General features: G+C 41.9%; 1 protein-coding gene across 1 annotated transcript in view; it reads left to right on the top strand.

The window, feature by feature from the left end:
- The first annotated feature begins 4754 nt into the window (after window positions 1-4754).
- The window catches only part of APOO (apolipoprotein O), a 56079-nt gene continuing 45212 nt past the window's right edge, over window positions 4755-15621 (top strand). The window contains exon 1 of the mRNA XM_036270216.1: window positions 4755-4988. Within this exon, the coding sequence (XP_036126109.1) occupies window positions 4980-4988 (9 nt within the window). The 5' untranslated portion in view covers window positions 4755-4979. The remainder of the gene's footprint in view (window positions 4989-15621) is intronic.

Raw genomic sequence — 15621 nt, forward strand, 5'->3', positions numbered from 1 at the left:
TTTCCCTTGAGATTAAAAACCATCCTAAATCTTTATCATCAAAGGGCACATATATTATAAATAATGTGTGAGGAGACAAACTCGTTTTCTAAAAACATCCATGACCTAAAATGATTCCGCTGTAGTTAGTTCTTAAAAACAATGTCCAACTAGTTCAAGTGCTAAGAAAAGAGAATGTGGAATCGTTGAAGTTTATAGTAGGTCCATTTCTCTTCTGGGAGCAGATGACCATATCCTTGAAAAGAAATTCCTTTGTTATCTATGCTTGAACCAGGTTCATCCCAGTCAGGTCAGAGAATTATTTTACTTTTGATCATATCCCAGCATTAGGAGGTCACAGGGATCTCCTTCTCCCCGACCCCCCAACCCCATCATTAGCCCCCACATGGCTACAAGGGCAAAGAGAGGTGTTCCTGTATAATATCACCCTTGGCAAAATGCAGACTACAAGGTGTAGAGTAGAAAAGGCCTGGAGTATGGAAACAATCCTTTGAATCTGAGCTGATGCCATTTATTAGCTGTCTAACTTTCTGCAAACCACTTACCTTCTCCCAGTTGTGGCTTCCTCACTTATAAATTGTAATAATAAGACTGCTTCACAGGGTTGTGTCATGATCAAAGAGATATGCATTAACATGCGTTGTAAATTGTGAAATACTATAATTATAATAATTATTCAATTCAAAAGTAATTTTAAAACACACACAAAAACCTATAATTTACAAAACAAGAAGTGTTTGATGTTAGCTGGGTAAATACCTATGTAAACTGTTCAATTGTGGAAAATGATACAAGGCAAAAGATGGTACTCACAGTGGTGGTACTGCCTTTGTCTCTTCAGTATTTGGCAAAGGTACTTTGTGGTCTTTTTCCAACCTTGGATGAATTGATTTTTGAACACCTTTGACTGCTACCATTGAGGTAAGATACATTTTTCTTATAATGAAGTAGTCTGAAAGTGCATAAATTAAGCATTTTAGGTCATAATCTATATTATTACACTGTTTGGATGAGACTCAAGTGTCTTATGATTGTTGCAGTAATTCCAGAATCCCTTATAAAGGAAGGCATCCTGTATCTCGTAATATTGCTTACAGTTTACAGTCTTTGTATACTAAACATATTATGAGGAATATGGGAAAGACAAGGGTACCTATCCAATCACCGTCTAACTGCTCTCCTGTCTCCAGGCTCTTAAACATCCTATTCATTCTCCACACTGCAGCTGGAGTTAACTTTTTAGAGCAATAATCCATCCTTATCACTCCCCAACTTAAAATCTTTCAGGGATACCTCATTTCCTACAAGCTGAAGTCCAGACTCTTTAGAATGCCGTTCAAGCCTTTTCACAATTTAGTTCTATTTTCTCTTTCAAATCTTAAAATACCAACTTTCATCAGCATTCCTCTCTACGCTCAGTGAGAACAAGAACTTTTTTTAAAGAAATTCTCACCTGAGGATATTTTTTCCATTGATTTTTAGAGAGAGTAGAAGGGAGAGAGAGGGAACGGGAGAGAGAAACATAGATGTGAGAGACACATCAATTGGTTGCCTCCTGCACGTGCCCTAACTGGGGCCAGAGATCAAACCTGCAACCTAGGCCCGTGCCTTGGACTAGTAATTGAACCTGAGACCCTCTGGTGCACAGGCCGACACTCTAACCATTGACCCACACTGGCCAGGGTGAGAACATGAAATTCTTGCCAAAATCAATGTTTTACAACTCTGGGCTGCTGATCATGTCATGTCCTCTACCTGGAATGGCTTCCTTGCCACCAGCAAACACCAATTCATCCTTGAAGACCCCAGCTAACTAGTGCCTCTTTAAGTTTTCCACCTATTTTACAGAACTGCTCACTCCTGTCTCTAAGGTCCCATAATACTGTATATGTTTTTCTTTTACAGTTCTCATATTGCATTATAATTTGTTTTCTTGGCCGTCACCACCACAAGCTCATTGAGGGCAGCAGGCATCTTGCTAACTATGGACTCCCCAATGCTGAGCAGAGTGGAGGGCTTTTACATGCTTGTCTAAAAATTTTCCACCCCGGTTTCATCACGGATTAGCTGTGAAGCTTTGGGCAAGTCCCTTAACCTCTCAGTAACACAGATCCTGCCTTGGTAAAGGGAGAGGGTGAGTACTAAATGATCTGATTCCATCTCTGATTTTCTATTCTTTGATACATTACTCCAGTTGGGATGCAGTTCCCAAATTCTTTTTTTTTTAATCCTCACCCGAGGACATTTTTTTCCATTTTTTGTTCAGATAGAGTGGGAGGGGGGAGAGAGAGAGAGACAGAGAAAGAGAAAGAGAGAAACTGAGAGAGAGAGAGAGAAACATCGACGTGAAAGGGACACATCAAGTGGCTGCCACCCGCACGACCAACCAGGGCCGGGGACAAACTGCAACTGAGATACGGGGCCCTTAGCGGCCATCTCTGGATCGCAGGCCGATGCTCTAACCACTGAGACAAACTGGCCAGGGCAGTTCCCAAATTCTTAGTCACTGCTTAGTTTCTTCTACTAAACCAGGGGCTCTTTATCTTTTCTTCTGGAGTTGTGGACCCCTACAGACAGACTCCTTCCAAGAACTATGTTTTTAAAAACGCATAACATAAAATATATAGGATTACAAAACCTTCAATTATATTGAAATCATTGTTGGAATATTTTCAAAAACAAAATTATAGAAATATGTGCCTTCTTTATGCATTAAAAAATGAGAGCTCGAATCACTACTGGACTTATGAACTGGTAATGAGTAGAGATTATATCTCAAGAAATCTTCCATGACTATAACATATGAAGATATCTGTGCTTTCTCTTGATGACAAAGTCACAGTTACTGCTGATATTACTGTGGTTTGTTGCCTACACTATAATCGAAAGAAATGCTCAAGTTCAGTTAGAGGTTAGTAAAAATAAAGCTGTAATTTCCCCCATCCAAGTTCACATACTCCCTGAATTAAGAACTCCTGCCCTGCCCTGGCCAGTTTGGCTCAGCAGTTAGAGCGTTGACCTGCGGTCCAGAGAGACCCGGGTTCGGTTCCCGCTAAGGGCACGTACCTCGGTTGCAGTTTGTGTCCGGCCCTGGTTGGGTTGTGTGGGTGGCAGCCACTCGATGTGTTCCTTTCACGTCGATGTTTCTCTCTCTCCTTCCCGCTCTGTCTGAATAAATAAATAAAAAAAAGCCCTGGCTGGTTTGGCTCAGCGGTTGGAGCATCGGCCTGCGGTCCTGAGAGACCCGGGTTCCGTTTCCGCTAAGGGCGCGTACCTCGGTTGCAGTTTGTCCCCGGCCTTGGTCGGTTGTGCGGGTGGCAGCCACTCGATGTGTTCCTTTCACATCGATGTTTCTCTCTCTCTCTCTCTGTTCCTCTCTCTCCCTCCCACTCTACCTGAACAAAAAATGGAAAAATGTCCTCGGGTGAGGATAAAAAAAAAAACAAAAAACTCCTGCCCTAATTTATAAAGCACATTTTAATATATATTATATATTCGTCATTGCACTACTAATGCAGAGCCTTCAGAGTCTTCTCAATATATCTTCTTAGGAATGTGGATAGGGTGGCTTGTAACATACAATTCTTTCCAGGAGAAAAGCAGCCCTTAACATCTGGGAGCTGGCCTGGCACTCACAGCTGGGGTTTGGTGTTACTCTGGCTTCCTAATGACAACCAACCCAGAGCAAAGCTCCACTTCCTTGAACTCGTCCCAAAATCACCCAATGAAGCCCAAATCCTATAATAAATCTTTCTAACACCCTCTTACTGAGATTCCCCACTGTTTCCCAAAGTAGGTCTTTTCCTCGCAGCAACGAGAAATAAATCCAACTTGTTCAACTACAGTGGTATTTCAAGTGGTCTTTGACTGGAGGGCAGTGACACGTCCAAATCTTCCGGATGCCTGCCTGGATGGGTTTACACTTTCTACCGTTAGGTTAGACGGTACGGGTTAGGATGGGTTAGGACGTGAAATACAGAATGAAATATGAAATACAGCCCCATTATGACACACTACAGCAATTAGTTATGCGAGATCACAGGTTTTAAAGGCAGACTACCTAGGTTTGGATCCTGGCTTCCCACTTCCCTTCTGCGTGGTCTTGTACCAATTACTTCTCTATGCCTCAGTTTCCTCATCTATTAGGTTGGGAATAATAATCGTGCCCACCTACTTTGGTTGTTGAATAGATAAGCATGTGTAAGGGGTTTAGGACTGAGCTGGGCACACAGTAAAGGCCGTGTTAGAGCTTACTATTCTTGTTAATAAGATAATTATTGTCATTATTACTTATTTCTATTAGTATTAAGGGACAAACTCTTGATTCCCAGTGAGGAACATACACTTAAGTATGTTAAAGAGAAAACAAAAGGTTGGGGACTTCAGAGACTAAAGGACGTAGAAAATTAGTTTAAGACCTGAGAAACTCCAGCCCATGGTAAAAAAAAAAAAAAATTCTGAAAACCTTTTGAGAGGTAACTCCAGGCCCCAAAGTCGGCGGCTTCCGGCTCCGAGGCTTTCCCAGCCGCCCAAGGCCCATCGGGCGCCCCCGCCCGGCGGCCTCGTGGACGATTCCCAGCCCACGCCGCTGCGCGCCCAATCAGGCCCGCGAAAGCCGATTCCCAGCGCTGCGAGGCGTCAGGCACCTCCCTCCTCGCTCCCCCTTGTACCGCCCACACTGAGCTGGCGCTTTCTGGCCGCCTAGCAACCGCCGGCGCAGGGGCGGAGCCTCTTGGAGGCGGGGCTTAAGTTCACCGGTCGCGCTAAGCGCGACGCCCTGCAGTTTAGCGACGTCTTTTCTAGCCCAGGCTTCCGAAGTAAGCTTTCTCGGGATCGACTTGGCTGTACTGTCGTCACCCGCACCGCCGCCCGCTTGCGGTAGGAAGAATCAGGACCCTATCCGGCCGCCGTAGCCGCCTCTCTGTAGTGGGCGGGGCCTAGGTCGGGGTGACCCCGCCGGAGCCGCCGCTGCCAGCGACATGTTCAAGGTGAGAGCGTGGAGTCGGGTCACAGCTGTCACCGCTCCCTCCCGGTCTCCCGGAGCCTTCCCCACGCTCTCGTGAGCCCCTCCGGGGACCAGGCCCTACTCGCCCCGAGGCTTTTCACGCCTCTGGGACGGCTGCATCTTGGTTCCGCGGTTCATTCACCTGTCCGCTTAGAGCCAAAGGCTGCCGGGCGGAGGCGTGAGACTCCGGGGAGGGTGGGTGGGGCCGTTTGGGTCGTATTCTCGTGAATAAAACACTTAAAAAATTAAAGTACCCCCAAATATCCACCCTCTCCCCTCTGGTGCCCTCTCAGGTTTGTGGTAGGGTGAGGCCTTCTCGGGGCACTGCGGGGTTCGGCTTTGGTTGCTTAGTAGGGTCAGGTTTCAGAACCTAAGTGTATAAATGGGGGGAGGGCCACCCTCTTGAGAAGCTGTTGCAGGATGTGGGGGTTGCTGGAATAGGAGTGGCTGGGTGAGAGGGGAAGTTGGATCTTAGCTCCCCTCCTCAGTGAACGTTATTTAGTGTGGACAAGTCGACCTCTTTCTTTACATTTTATGAATTCGTGTCCTTTGAAAGAAATCGACTTGTACAGTGAAGACTTTGTTCGGAAGTCTGCATTTTAACGTTATTATTCTACCACTTAAAATAGTAAATGGTAGTTTCTGTCATGAAAAACAAATCACAAGCTACCAGAAATTAGTCTGCAAGAAGCATAACATCCGTAAAATAATGCTAATAAAATTTCAAAAATACTACTCAAAAGTTTTATTGAGATCCTGCAATGTGCTTTGGGTTCATTAGTACAGGCTATAAAATCAGAACATAGATTATGCCTTCCTGTCCTGGCATTGCCACTTTCTACCTGTGTGACCTTGGGCAAGTCACTTAACCTTTTTGTACTTGTTTTCCTGTTGGTGAAATTGGAATAGCATCTACCTCATAGAGTTGTTATATAGAAAAAATAAGTTACGTGTGTAAAGCACTCAGAAGGGTCTTTGGCACATAGACATTCCATCTAAGCATTCACTTTTATTTTGTCTTTAGGCAGCTCACAGTTTAGTCAGGATGACAGATCCCATACGCAACTTGCATTCATTTGATTAATTTGTGTTGAACACCTATTATGTTCTAGAAGCTCAGCTCAGTTTTATGGTTTCAATGACAAAGAATATGCTGTGATCGGTTTACATGGGTATCAACAATGTACTGTGGTAGTAAAAAGGAGAGCAGGATCTACTTTGCCTAACCAGGGCTTCTTAACCTGTGGTTCTTAGCCCCTCAAAAGTGTCTGGATAGAATCCAGAGAGTTCCTGATCTTTGATGGAAAAAGAATCTTTATTGTCACCAATTTCGAATTGAAATTGAGCAATTTCTTCAGTTATGAATGTAGGTAACTGTCTCAGTTGTCTATTGCTAAAGAATGAACTACTGCAAGCCAGTGCCTTAAAACAATGATTTATTCTCACCATCTGTGGGTTGGCTGGGCAGTTATGGCATCTCTCAGTGGCTGAATTCAGCTGGTGGCTACAGTACAAGGTAATCTAACTCCTATATTTGGGGGCTTGGTACCCCCTCAATGTGCCTAACTTGGGCTTCCTTGCATGGTTACTGGGTTCCAAGAGGCAAGTCTCAATGTATAATCTTATTTGCTTGCATCACATTTGCTGATGTCAAAACAAGTCACATGGCCAACACCAGAGTCAATATGGTGGGGGACTACATAAGAGCATGGATATGAGGAGGTGTGGTTCAACGGGAGCCATTAATTTAATAAGCTACTACAGCAACAAATCACAATACTACTAGCAGTACCTGTCACCAAAACCAATGCAAGTCAGACATTTTTCACATCACATTACAGTTGTTGCAGATGTCATTTATGCTCATCACTACTTCAAAATTACAGTAGTCACAGGACTCACTGTGAGGTCTCTTTATTTAATGAGCTAACAAAGAAGCACATATTACTATATCAGATTTTGGGTTTTAAAAATATTTTTATAACTATTGCAATATAATTGGTATTTTATGCAGTTAGAAGCATTACTTTGAGAAGGGGTCCATAGGGTTCATCAGATTGCCAAAGAAGTCCGTGGCACAAAAAGGCAAGGAACCCCTGGGGAGAAGTGTCACACAGGAGACATTTAAATTTACTTTTGAAAGACAAGTAGTTCCTGAGGGGGATGAGCTGGGGAACATCAGCACAGGTATTCTATTGGGGGAAGTGCCAGGAACTCAGTTCTCCTGTGTCAAGGGAAAGATAGAGTGGGCTGAAATAATTAAGACATGCAATTGGAGTAGAAAAGATGCAAGAAACCTTGGAAAACACAAAGTACAAGGAGTAGGTAGAGGGAGAGGGGAGGTCAGAGATGTCGGAGAAGCAACTTTTGAGAAGTAGAAGCACAAAACAGTGATGTTTAGAAAATTAAGGGAGGAAAGTTTCAAGAAGGACAGGCTATGTTAGGATACTTTCAGCTTGGAAAACTCAATTGCTTAAATAGTAAGGAAAATTATCTCTCAAAGTCCAGAGGAAGGGTAGACTCCTGTGGATCAACAGTGTCTTCAAGGACTCAGTCTCTCTTCTTGACTTTGAACACTAAGATTGGTTCCCCTATGGCTCAAGATGACTGCTCATAACACATGCTTTCCCATTCACTACAGCAAAAGAAAGAGAGGGGACAAAATTTCCATGCTTGCTTGGATTATGCTCTTCCTTCAGTCTGATTCGACCAATTTAGATCAGGTTTCTGTCCCTAACCCTTCAGTGATCGCCAAGGGAATGACATGCTCTGATTGTCTTAGACACAGGATTATATCTGGATAGGGTCACTTTACCTTTATCACATGGGAGAAATGATTTCATGAACACAGTGGGGGAATGGAGACTGGATATGTAACCAACAGTGTCCTGAATTCAGAAAGCTGAGTTAGATGAGTTTGGAGAAGTGTTCATTGATTTGAGCAATTTGGAAAGCTTTCATGATACATTTAGGTTTACTGATGGATGTGAGAGCTAGATTAATATGGTTGGTGACCAAGAGATGTGTAAATGTGCACAAAGCTTGACGGTCAAGGGAAGGAGAGAGAATATGCTAACTAGAGGGGCATGTTGGGTCAGGATTCTAGAGTTGTTTTGTGGTTATTGCAGTATTTAAGATTTGGCAGTGTTTATGGCCTAAAGAGGAATGTGGAGAGGGAGCTTTTATAAAAGAGAATTCCTCAGCTTTAAAAGGAGGAGAGATATTCCCTCTCTCCTGTGAGATGGAAGGAGATGGATGGGAGGGATTGGAGATCAGTGATTCTCATCTGGATGGTACCACCCCCTCTGAGTACTTGGGTTGTTCTTCGTGTCTTTAATTTAGTTGTGTTGAACATTTATATATTGAAATATAATTCTTACAAATCTTTCCTTTTTGTTCTCCATTATGTTACTATCAAATCAGTCTACTGCTCTCTTTGTAAGTGGGTGATGAATTTTATTCAAAGATATCAAAAGTTACTTAAAAAATATTTGTCATAAAATGGTGGTGTCATATTTGTCATAAAAGGCTAGTTGTTGAGAACCAGTGCTTCTTAAACTGTAATGTGCATGCAACTCTTCTTTTTTTTTTTTTATCCTCACCCGAGGACATTTTTCCATTTTTTTTCAAATAGAGTGGGAGGGGGAGAGAGTGAGAGAAACATCGATGTGAAAGGGACACATCGAGTGGCTGCCACCTGCACGACCAACCAGGGCCGGGGACAAACTGCAACCGAGGTACATGCCCTTAGCGGGAATCGAACCTGGGTCTCTCTGGACCACAGGCCAATGCTCTAACCGCTGAGCCAAACTGGCCAGGGCTGCAACTCTTCTTAAGATGCAGCTTCTGATTCAGTAGGTCTGACATGGGGGCTCAGAGTCTCCTTTTTAAAAAAGCCTCACCTGAGGTTATGTCTGTTGATTTTAGAGAAAGGAAGGGAGGCAGGGAAGGAGAGAGGGGGGTGGGAAGAAACATCACTGTGAGAAACATCCTTTGGTTACCTCGGTATGCACCCCATCCTGGGACTGAACCTGCAACCTAGGTATATGCTCTGACCAGGAATCGAACCTGCAGCCTTTTGGTGTTTGGGACAACGCTCCAACCAACTGAGCCACATCAGCCAGGGCAGATTTTCCATTTTTAACAAACTTCTGGGTGATATAGATGCTGCTGGCCTCCCATCATACTTTGAATAGCAAGGATTTAGGCAAATTGGTAGATGAATGGTTTCTTGTGTTTTCATGGTGAGTAATTTTATGACTGTGGTGGAATTTGGAAGAGGGACTGACCAAGGAGCAAAAACGATAAGTGAGAGGCTTTGAGGGCTCTGTTAAAAGCTGGACAAGTCTATCATGATTGCAGCCTGAGAGTGGGGACAGAGCAAATAGTACTGGATCTGAGTTTGGGAGTTATTATCTTGGGTCACCTAGGACCGGAGAGCAAAGGAGTTGATAGTATAGGTGTTGGTGGAAAAAGTACAGTGTGTGTGACTAGTTATGTGCGTATACAATTAAGGTAATCTGAACTGTAACCAGTTTTGACTTAGCTATTCATCTTCAGGTCAGTAGGGGGCACTGGTGGATTATAAAACACATTTGAAGGGCTGTCCAGTATTTGCATTTTATTGCAGAAAGCAGCTTTTCAGGGTGCTGCTTCAGGAAGCTTGAATACCGAATACATACACCCAGTCCCCAGATTCACATTACTAGATTTCATTCATTACACAAATGCTTATCATGGTCCAGTTATGAGCTGGGCATTGTGCTGTATGTACCCTGGTGGGTATAAATGAAAAGACACCTTAGGAGAGAGTCCCCAAATTTGCACACATCAGAATTAGTCAAGAGACAAATAGTTTCCAGGACCCTAGCCACAGATCAGATTTAGTTTATAAGTGAGGTCCAGGAACCTCTCTAGCTTTGAAAAAACCCCAAGTGACTAAAACTTCCATTTCAGGAGCTCACAGTGCTGTTAGCAGCACAAACATAAACCGTCCATGGCCCATTCCCATGCATTGGGGTAAGTGCTCTGATGTAAAGGTGTTGGGGAAATATAGAGTAATGGGTCTCTCAACCTTGACTGCACATTAGAACCACCTGGGGGGGGGGCGTTTAGAAGTCGATGCCCCAGCTTCACCCAGACCAATGCCATAAGAATCTCTAGGGTTGGGATCTAGGCATCTAGGTTTTAGAGCTTGCAGCCAACTTTGAAAACCAGTGACTTAGAGGAACAAGCACCAGCAGGGGGCATCAGGAGACTTTGTAGAGGAGACTGTGCTTGCACTGACCTTTGAAGCTAGACAGACAAGGTTGAAAAGGCCTTCCAAGTAGAGCAGAAAAGTGCTCACAAGGACACAGAAGTAAGAATTCAGCGCAATGCTAAGACCTTGGGCCTGGTGGTGTTACCGTGGGGCAAGATACCAAAGTTCTCTGTGGCCATGTCCTCATCTATAAAACAAGGATGAGACTAGCACTGACCTCAAATTGTTGTATGGATTGAATTAACTCAGACTTAAAGCTTAGCATGGCCCTGGCCGGTTTAGTTCAGTGGTTAGAGCATCGGCCTGCGGTCCAGAGAGACCTGGGTCTGGTTCCCACTAAGGGTATGTGCCTTGGTTGCGGTTTGTTCTCTACCCTGGTTGGGTTGTGTGGATGGCAGCTGCTCAATGTGTCCCTTTTATGTTGATGTTTTTCTCTCTCTCTCTGCACCTCCTACTCCATTTGAACAAAAAATGGAGAAATGTCCTGGGCGAGGATTAAAAAAAGCTTAGCATGGTGCTTGGTACAAAGTAAGTCTTGATGAATGTAAGCTGTTAGTCACTTTTAGTTGGCCTCTTGGAGGAGGCTGCTACAGTAGTGGTCCCCTCCCCTTTTTTAAAAATTCTCACTTGAGGATATTTTTCTATTTATCTTCAGATGGAGTGGGAGGGAGAGAAAGGGAGAGAGAGAGAAACATCGATGTGAGAGAGACACATCAGGTTGCCTCCTGTACCACTCCGACCAGGGCCAGGAATGAACCACAAGCGAGGTATGTGCCCTTGGTCAGAATCGAACCCACGACTCGGTCCGTGGGCTGATGCTCTACCACTGAGCCAAACCGGCCAGGGCTCCCCCCTTTTTATTTACAGTATTGGGGCTTTCTGAAAGTATTTATTCAAAACTTGGTAGTTGACTGGATGTGGCAAAGGAGAGAGAAGGAGAATTCAAGGATGCTGTTCAAGCTTTTGGCTTGGAAAATTCAATGTCTGTTAGAACCATTGAAATGGAAGAAGGCCGAGTTTGATTTAGGGGGGAGATGCTAATTTGATTCTGAAGAGGTTGGGCTTATTGAAATACCTGTGGACATCAAGAGGTGATATTCAGTTGACATGGAATCTAAGGGTATGGGATTTTCATGAGAGAGATGTGGTCTGGAGATGGGAGAATCCTCAGATGCCTCGACTATAGAAGGTAACCTAGTGAAAACTGTTCTGCATCAGTTCCTTCGTTAAGATATGACCTGTATCTATTCAGAGCTCATTACTCAGGAATCTGAGGTGACTGTATCTTTGGCTGTAGGGCATTATTACCTCACGTATTCTTTGTGGCTGTTTGGTCTTGATGTAATGCCTTTATTGCCCATCCTACTTTCTGAAATTAGTTTTCTTCCTGTGAATAATATGTTACTAGTACAAACCAAGGGGAGAATTACACTGCTAAATGGAAAAGGGAAATCATCTGTAAATTGGAAAAGAAATACTGCAACTTTGTTTTACTTGACTGATATTTTAAATGGCACATATTTTAAAAGATAATAAAGATCTTTTTTCCTTACAACTTAAACATCTCTGAGGAAAATTCTCCTTGAGGCATTATAGTGAATACATTTTTACTCCCATAAATACGTATTCATGTGCAGACTTAATTGGATTTCCCCCTTCTTACCCTTCGAAGATGTTGGGTGGTAGATCACAAAGAGGAAGAAAAAACTGCCCTGCACCGCTGGACGCAGTCAGATAGCACAGGCTCAGCTTCTAGTTGTAGTGTTTCTGGCTGAGCAGCCTTAATGAGGTTTCTTTATCTTGGAGTCCCCTTATCAAGGTACTGTGGGTACAGTATTATGCCCCTCCATATCGACAGGATATTTGGGAGGTTCAAATGAGATAACATAGGTGAAAAGCACAGTGAACTACGAAGCACAGTATGAATATAAAGTGTTTTCAATTCCTTCTGCAGCACATCTGTCCACTGAAGTGATCTAGAGTTTCAGGTTAACACTGTGGATTTAGGACTGTAAAAAGTAGACCAGCCCTGGCTGGTGTGGCTTAGTTGGTTGGAGCATCCTCCCGTGCACTGAAGGGTCTCAGGTTTGACTCCTGGTCAGGACACATACCCAGGTTGCGGTTTGATCCGGTCTCGGTGTGTGGAGGAGGCAGCTGATCAGTGTCTTTCTCTCTCTCCCTCTCCCTCCCCCCTCTCTCTTCTCCCCCCTTTCCCTATTTCTCTCTCTCCCCCCCCCTTCCTCTCTCTAAAACTCAATGTTTTTTCAACATCCCCCTTGGAAAAAAAAAGTAGGTCAGACTTGGATAAATTTGCTTAGGCCACTGTAACACTCTTCCATCTACTCCTAAAACACAAATGCCTCTCATGTGCAGCTAACGCTGGAAGGAGAGAAGGGAGAAGTAGATGAATTATCCCTTAAAAGAATGAGGGGCAGAGACAAAATGGAGAACAGCAGATAATGCACTAGACATTTTCGATAAATGAATTTATTACCCCATGAGGCCTATGCATGTTAGTAGACTTTTATGATATAAAGGTTTAATTTATAATCTGTATGTATATGTGCTCCACACCCATGTCCTTTCTAGACTAAACTGGAACTTCTTAGAAGCTAGGAAATTAACTTTGATATTTGTTTGTATGGTACTTTGAAAATGACTGCAAGTAATTAGATACATAAGAAAGCTCTTAAAAAATCTTTATAGCAAAGATATGTATCTATTTCAAAAATTTGAGAGTTGAATTATTTATAATATGACAGGAAGGTACCAAAAGATTTTCTAAATGAAAGGATTAAAAGAGTTTGTATCAGTTGATTTTTCTACAGTAATGCTTAAGTGAAATTTTAGAGTTAGTGCATACAACATGAAACTATGTAGATATTTTCAGGGTAAAAAATCTCAGTCTAAAGATATATTTTTGAACTTACAAGTTATTTGTGTTTTTACTTTTGCTGAGTTTTTCTTGATTTTTGCATGGCCTCGTGCCAGTTTTATTAGAAAGCTTGAACCGTGCCAATTTCTTAATGCAGTGGGTTTAAAAACTTGTGTTCATTGTACACTAAAACTTATAGAAGAAAGAATTTAGAGCAAGGGTTGTAGAGTTTTCAATATGATGAGAGCTTGTAACTTCGACTATTAAGCTGTATCTTCATGATAATACCATTATAGATACCATGATTGATTGTATTTTGAATGAATGTTGTCTAAAGGCGCTTTTGTTTGCCTACTTCTTTCTGACCCTTCTGTGGGAGCTAGAGATAGATTCACAAGTGCATGTTAATTGCTTTAGATGGGGGGATACTCAGTGGTCCCTTTCTTCAGATATGTCTATTGATTCCTTTGAATGGTCTTTTTAAATAGTACATATGGAAATAATAACGGTACATTTTTTCCCCCAAGCCCACAAATGTCAGTCCTTTCCAAGTAACAGCCTCTTTTTCTTTATGCTTGTTGAAATGAATCTCCTCATTTATTAGAGGGGCTAATTCATGTGTCACATTATGACACGATTAAACTGGTGAGTGAGTAAGCACCAAGCGATAGGAGGACTCCAACAAGTTTACTGAATCCTCTGATGATGGCTAACCTCACTTGGCTAATATTTACTCTGAGCCTGTTTATGAAGTCACATCATTTGGGAGCACTGTCAAAAGTTGTTGTGTATATTCCAAATACTGACTTTTCTTGTTTTTGTTTGTTATTTTTGCAAAGTTTCATTATGAATCCAGATTATCATAGTTGAATTGAGCCTTGCACATGATTTTCTTTTCAAAAGAATTTTGCAGTTTTCTTTTCCTTAAAGACGAAAAAGCCCATGACTAACTGAGATGAGGCAGAAGGCAGTTGTCGTCAGTGAATTTGGCATTCTCTGTGCACACAGTGGTCTGTTAGGAAACGAAACCTGTTAGGAAACATTCTCTGTGCACACAGTGATCTATTAGGAAATGAACCCTAGATGGATTTTACTTTGACAGTATGGCTCTTCCTCTTAGAAAATATAGATTTAAAAAAAAAATTCTTGAAAATATAGAAGCATTTGAAAGGCAAGTCTTGAAGTAAATGTTCCCCTGTGATTTTTTTTCCTACCTATGTTCCCTTAACTCAGAAAAGAATAAATGGATTTTGGGATGCCATTCTAGGAGAGAGAACAAAAATGTATATTTTGGAGATTTAGGTAAGCAGTGGTCAATTTCGGTCCCAATGAGAAAGTTCAAAAATATTTGAAACCTGGTAAATTGCATGTCATCTGTGTTCCAAGTCTGTGAAACCAGTACAGCCCAACCAGATGACTCAAAACCTGCCTGAAGAAACAATTATCTCACTCTTTGGCCCTGAGGTTTCCTTCCTGTTTATCAGACAAATTTATGAATTTTTTGGTGTGTGAATTTAACAGAATCTGATAACTATTTTTAATGGGTAGGAAATGAAACACTTACAGATGAGACACAATTCAATTTCTTTGCGTTGCTGACCTAATTTTGTGGTGACTCCTGCCTTCCAAAGATAAAATAGACGTTGGTTTTCTGTACGAAGAAGATAAATGTTAATCTTGAAAACAGACTCATATTGTTTTTTCTTTCGTTGTCTCTGTAGATCACAGTATGTTTATTTTACAGTGGATGAGGAAGAACTAGGAAATATCAATTAGTCCAGTACAGAATTGAAAGTTTGTCATAAAATTATTCTGTGTTTGTCATAATTGGAAGACAGTTTTTCTTTTTGTTGGTCAAAGTCTGAACTCTTAAAATGTTGGCTTCATAACCCTTTCACTGTGGAACAGATTGAAGTGATTGTGGTTTGTATTGTTGAAGTATAAGTGCTCCCAAATGTATACATTCAAACAAGTGCCCGTCAAAACAGTCATTTTGAGAGAACAGATTTAATTATTCTGTCAATATATTTCTTCCAGACACACTGTCACTGATCAATATACTTATTCCAAAAAAATCATCACTGATCAAAACATATTTCCCATCCTCTTTTGGAGTTATTGGAGTTATCTTTATACTTTGTGGTAGAGTCTTTGCAATATTCTCAGGATCCAGCCTTTTTTTTTTTTTTTGCATATTACAACACAAATCAATATTCATTGTAAAAACTTCAGGAAATACAAGTAATACTAGAGAATCCCACCATTTATAGATAACCACTGTTAACATCTTTTCAGACTTGTTTCTGGGCATACTTATATATATTATAGCCTCAGTTTGGCATATAAAAAAAAACTCACAAATCTCCGCCCACTCCCTTTGAAAACAAATACCATTTTCTAATCTGCTTTTTCATTTTTATTTCAAATATATTGAGACCAATTTTCTTATAAGCTGAACATTTTATCTGATTGAAGAAAAAA

The sequence above is a fragment of the Molossus molossus genome, unplaced genomic scaffold (genome assembly GCF_014108415.1).
Source record: "Molossus molossus isolate mMolMol1 unplaced genomic scaffold, mMolMol1.p scaffold_m16_p_2, whole genome shotgun sequence".
Lineage (NCBI taxonomy): Eukaryota > Metazoa > Chordata > Mammalia > Chiroptera > Molossidae > Molossus > Molossus molossus.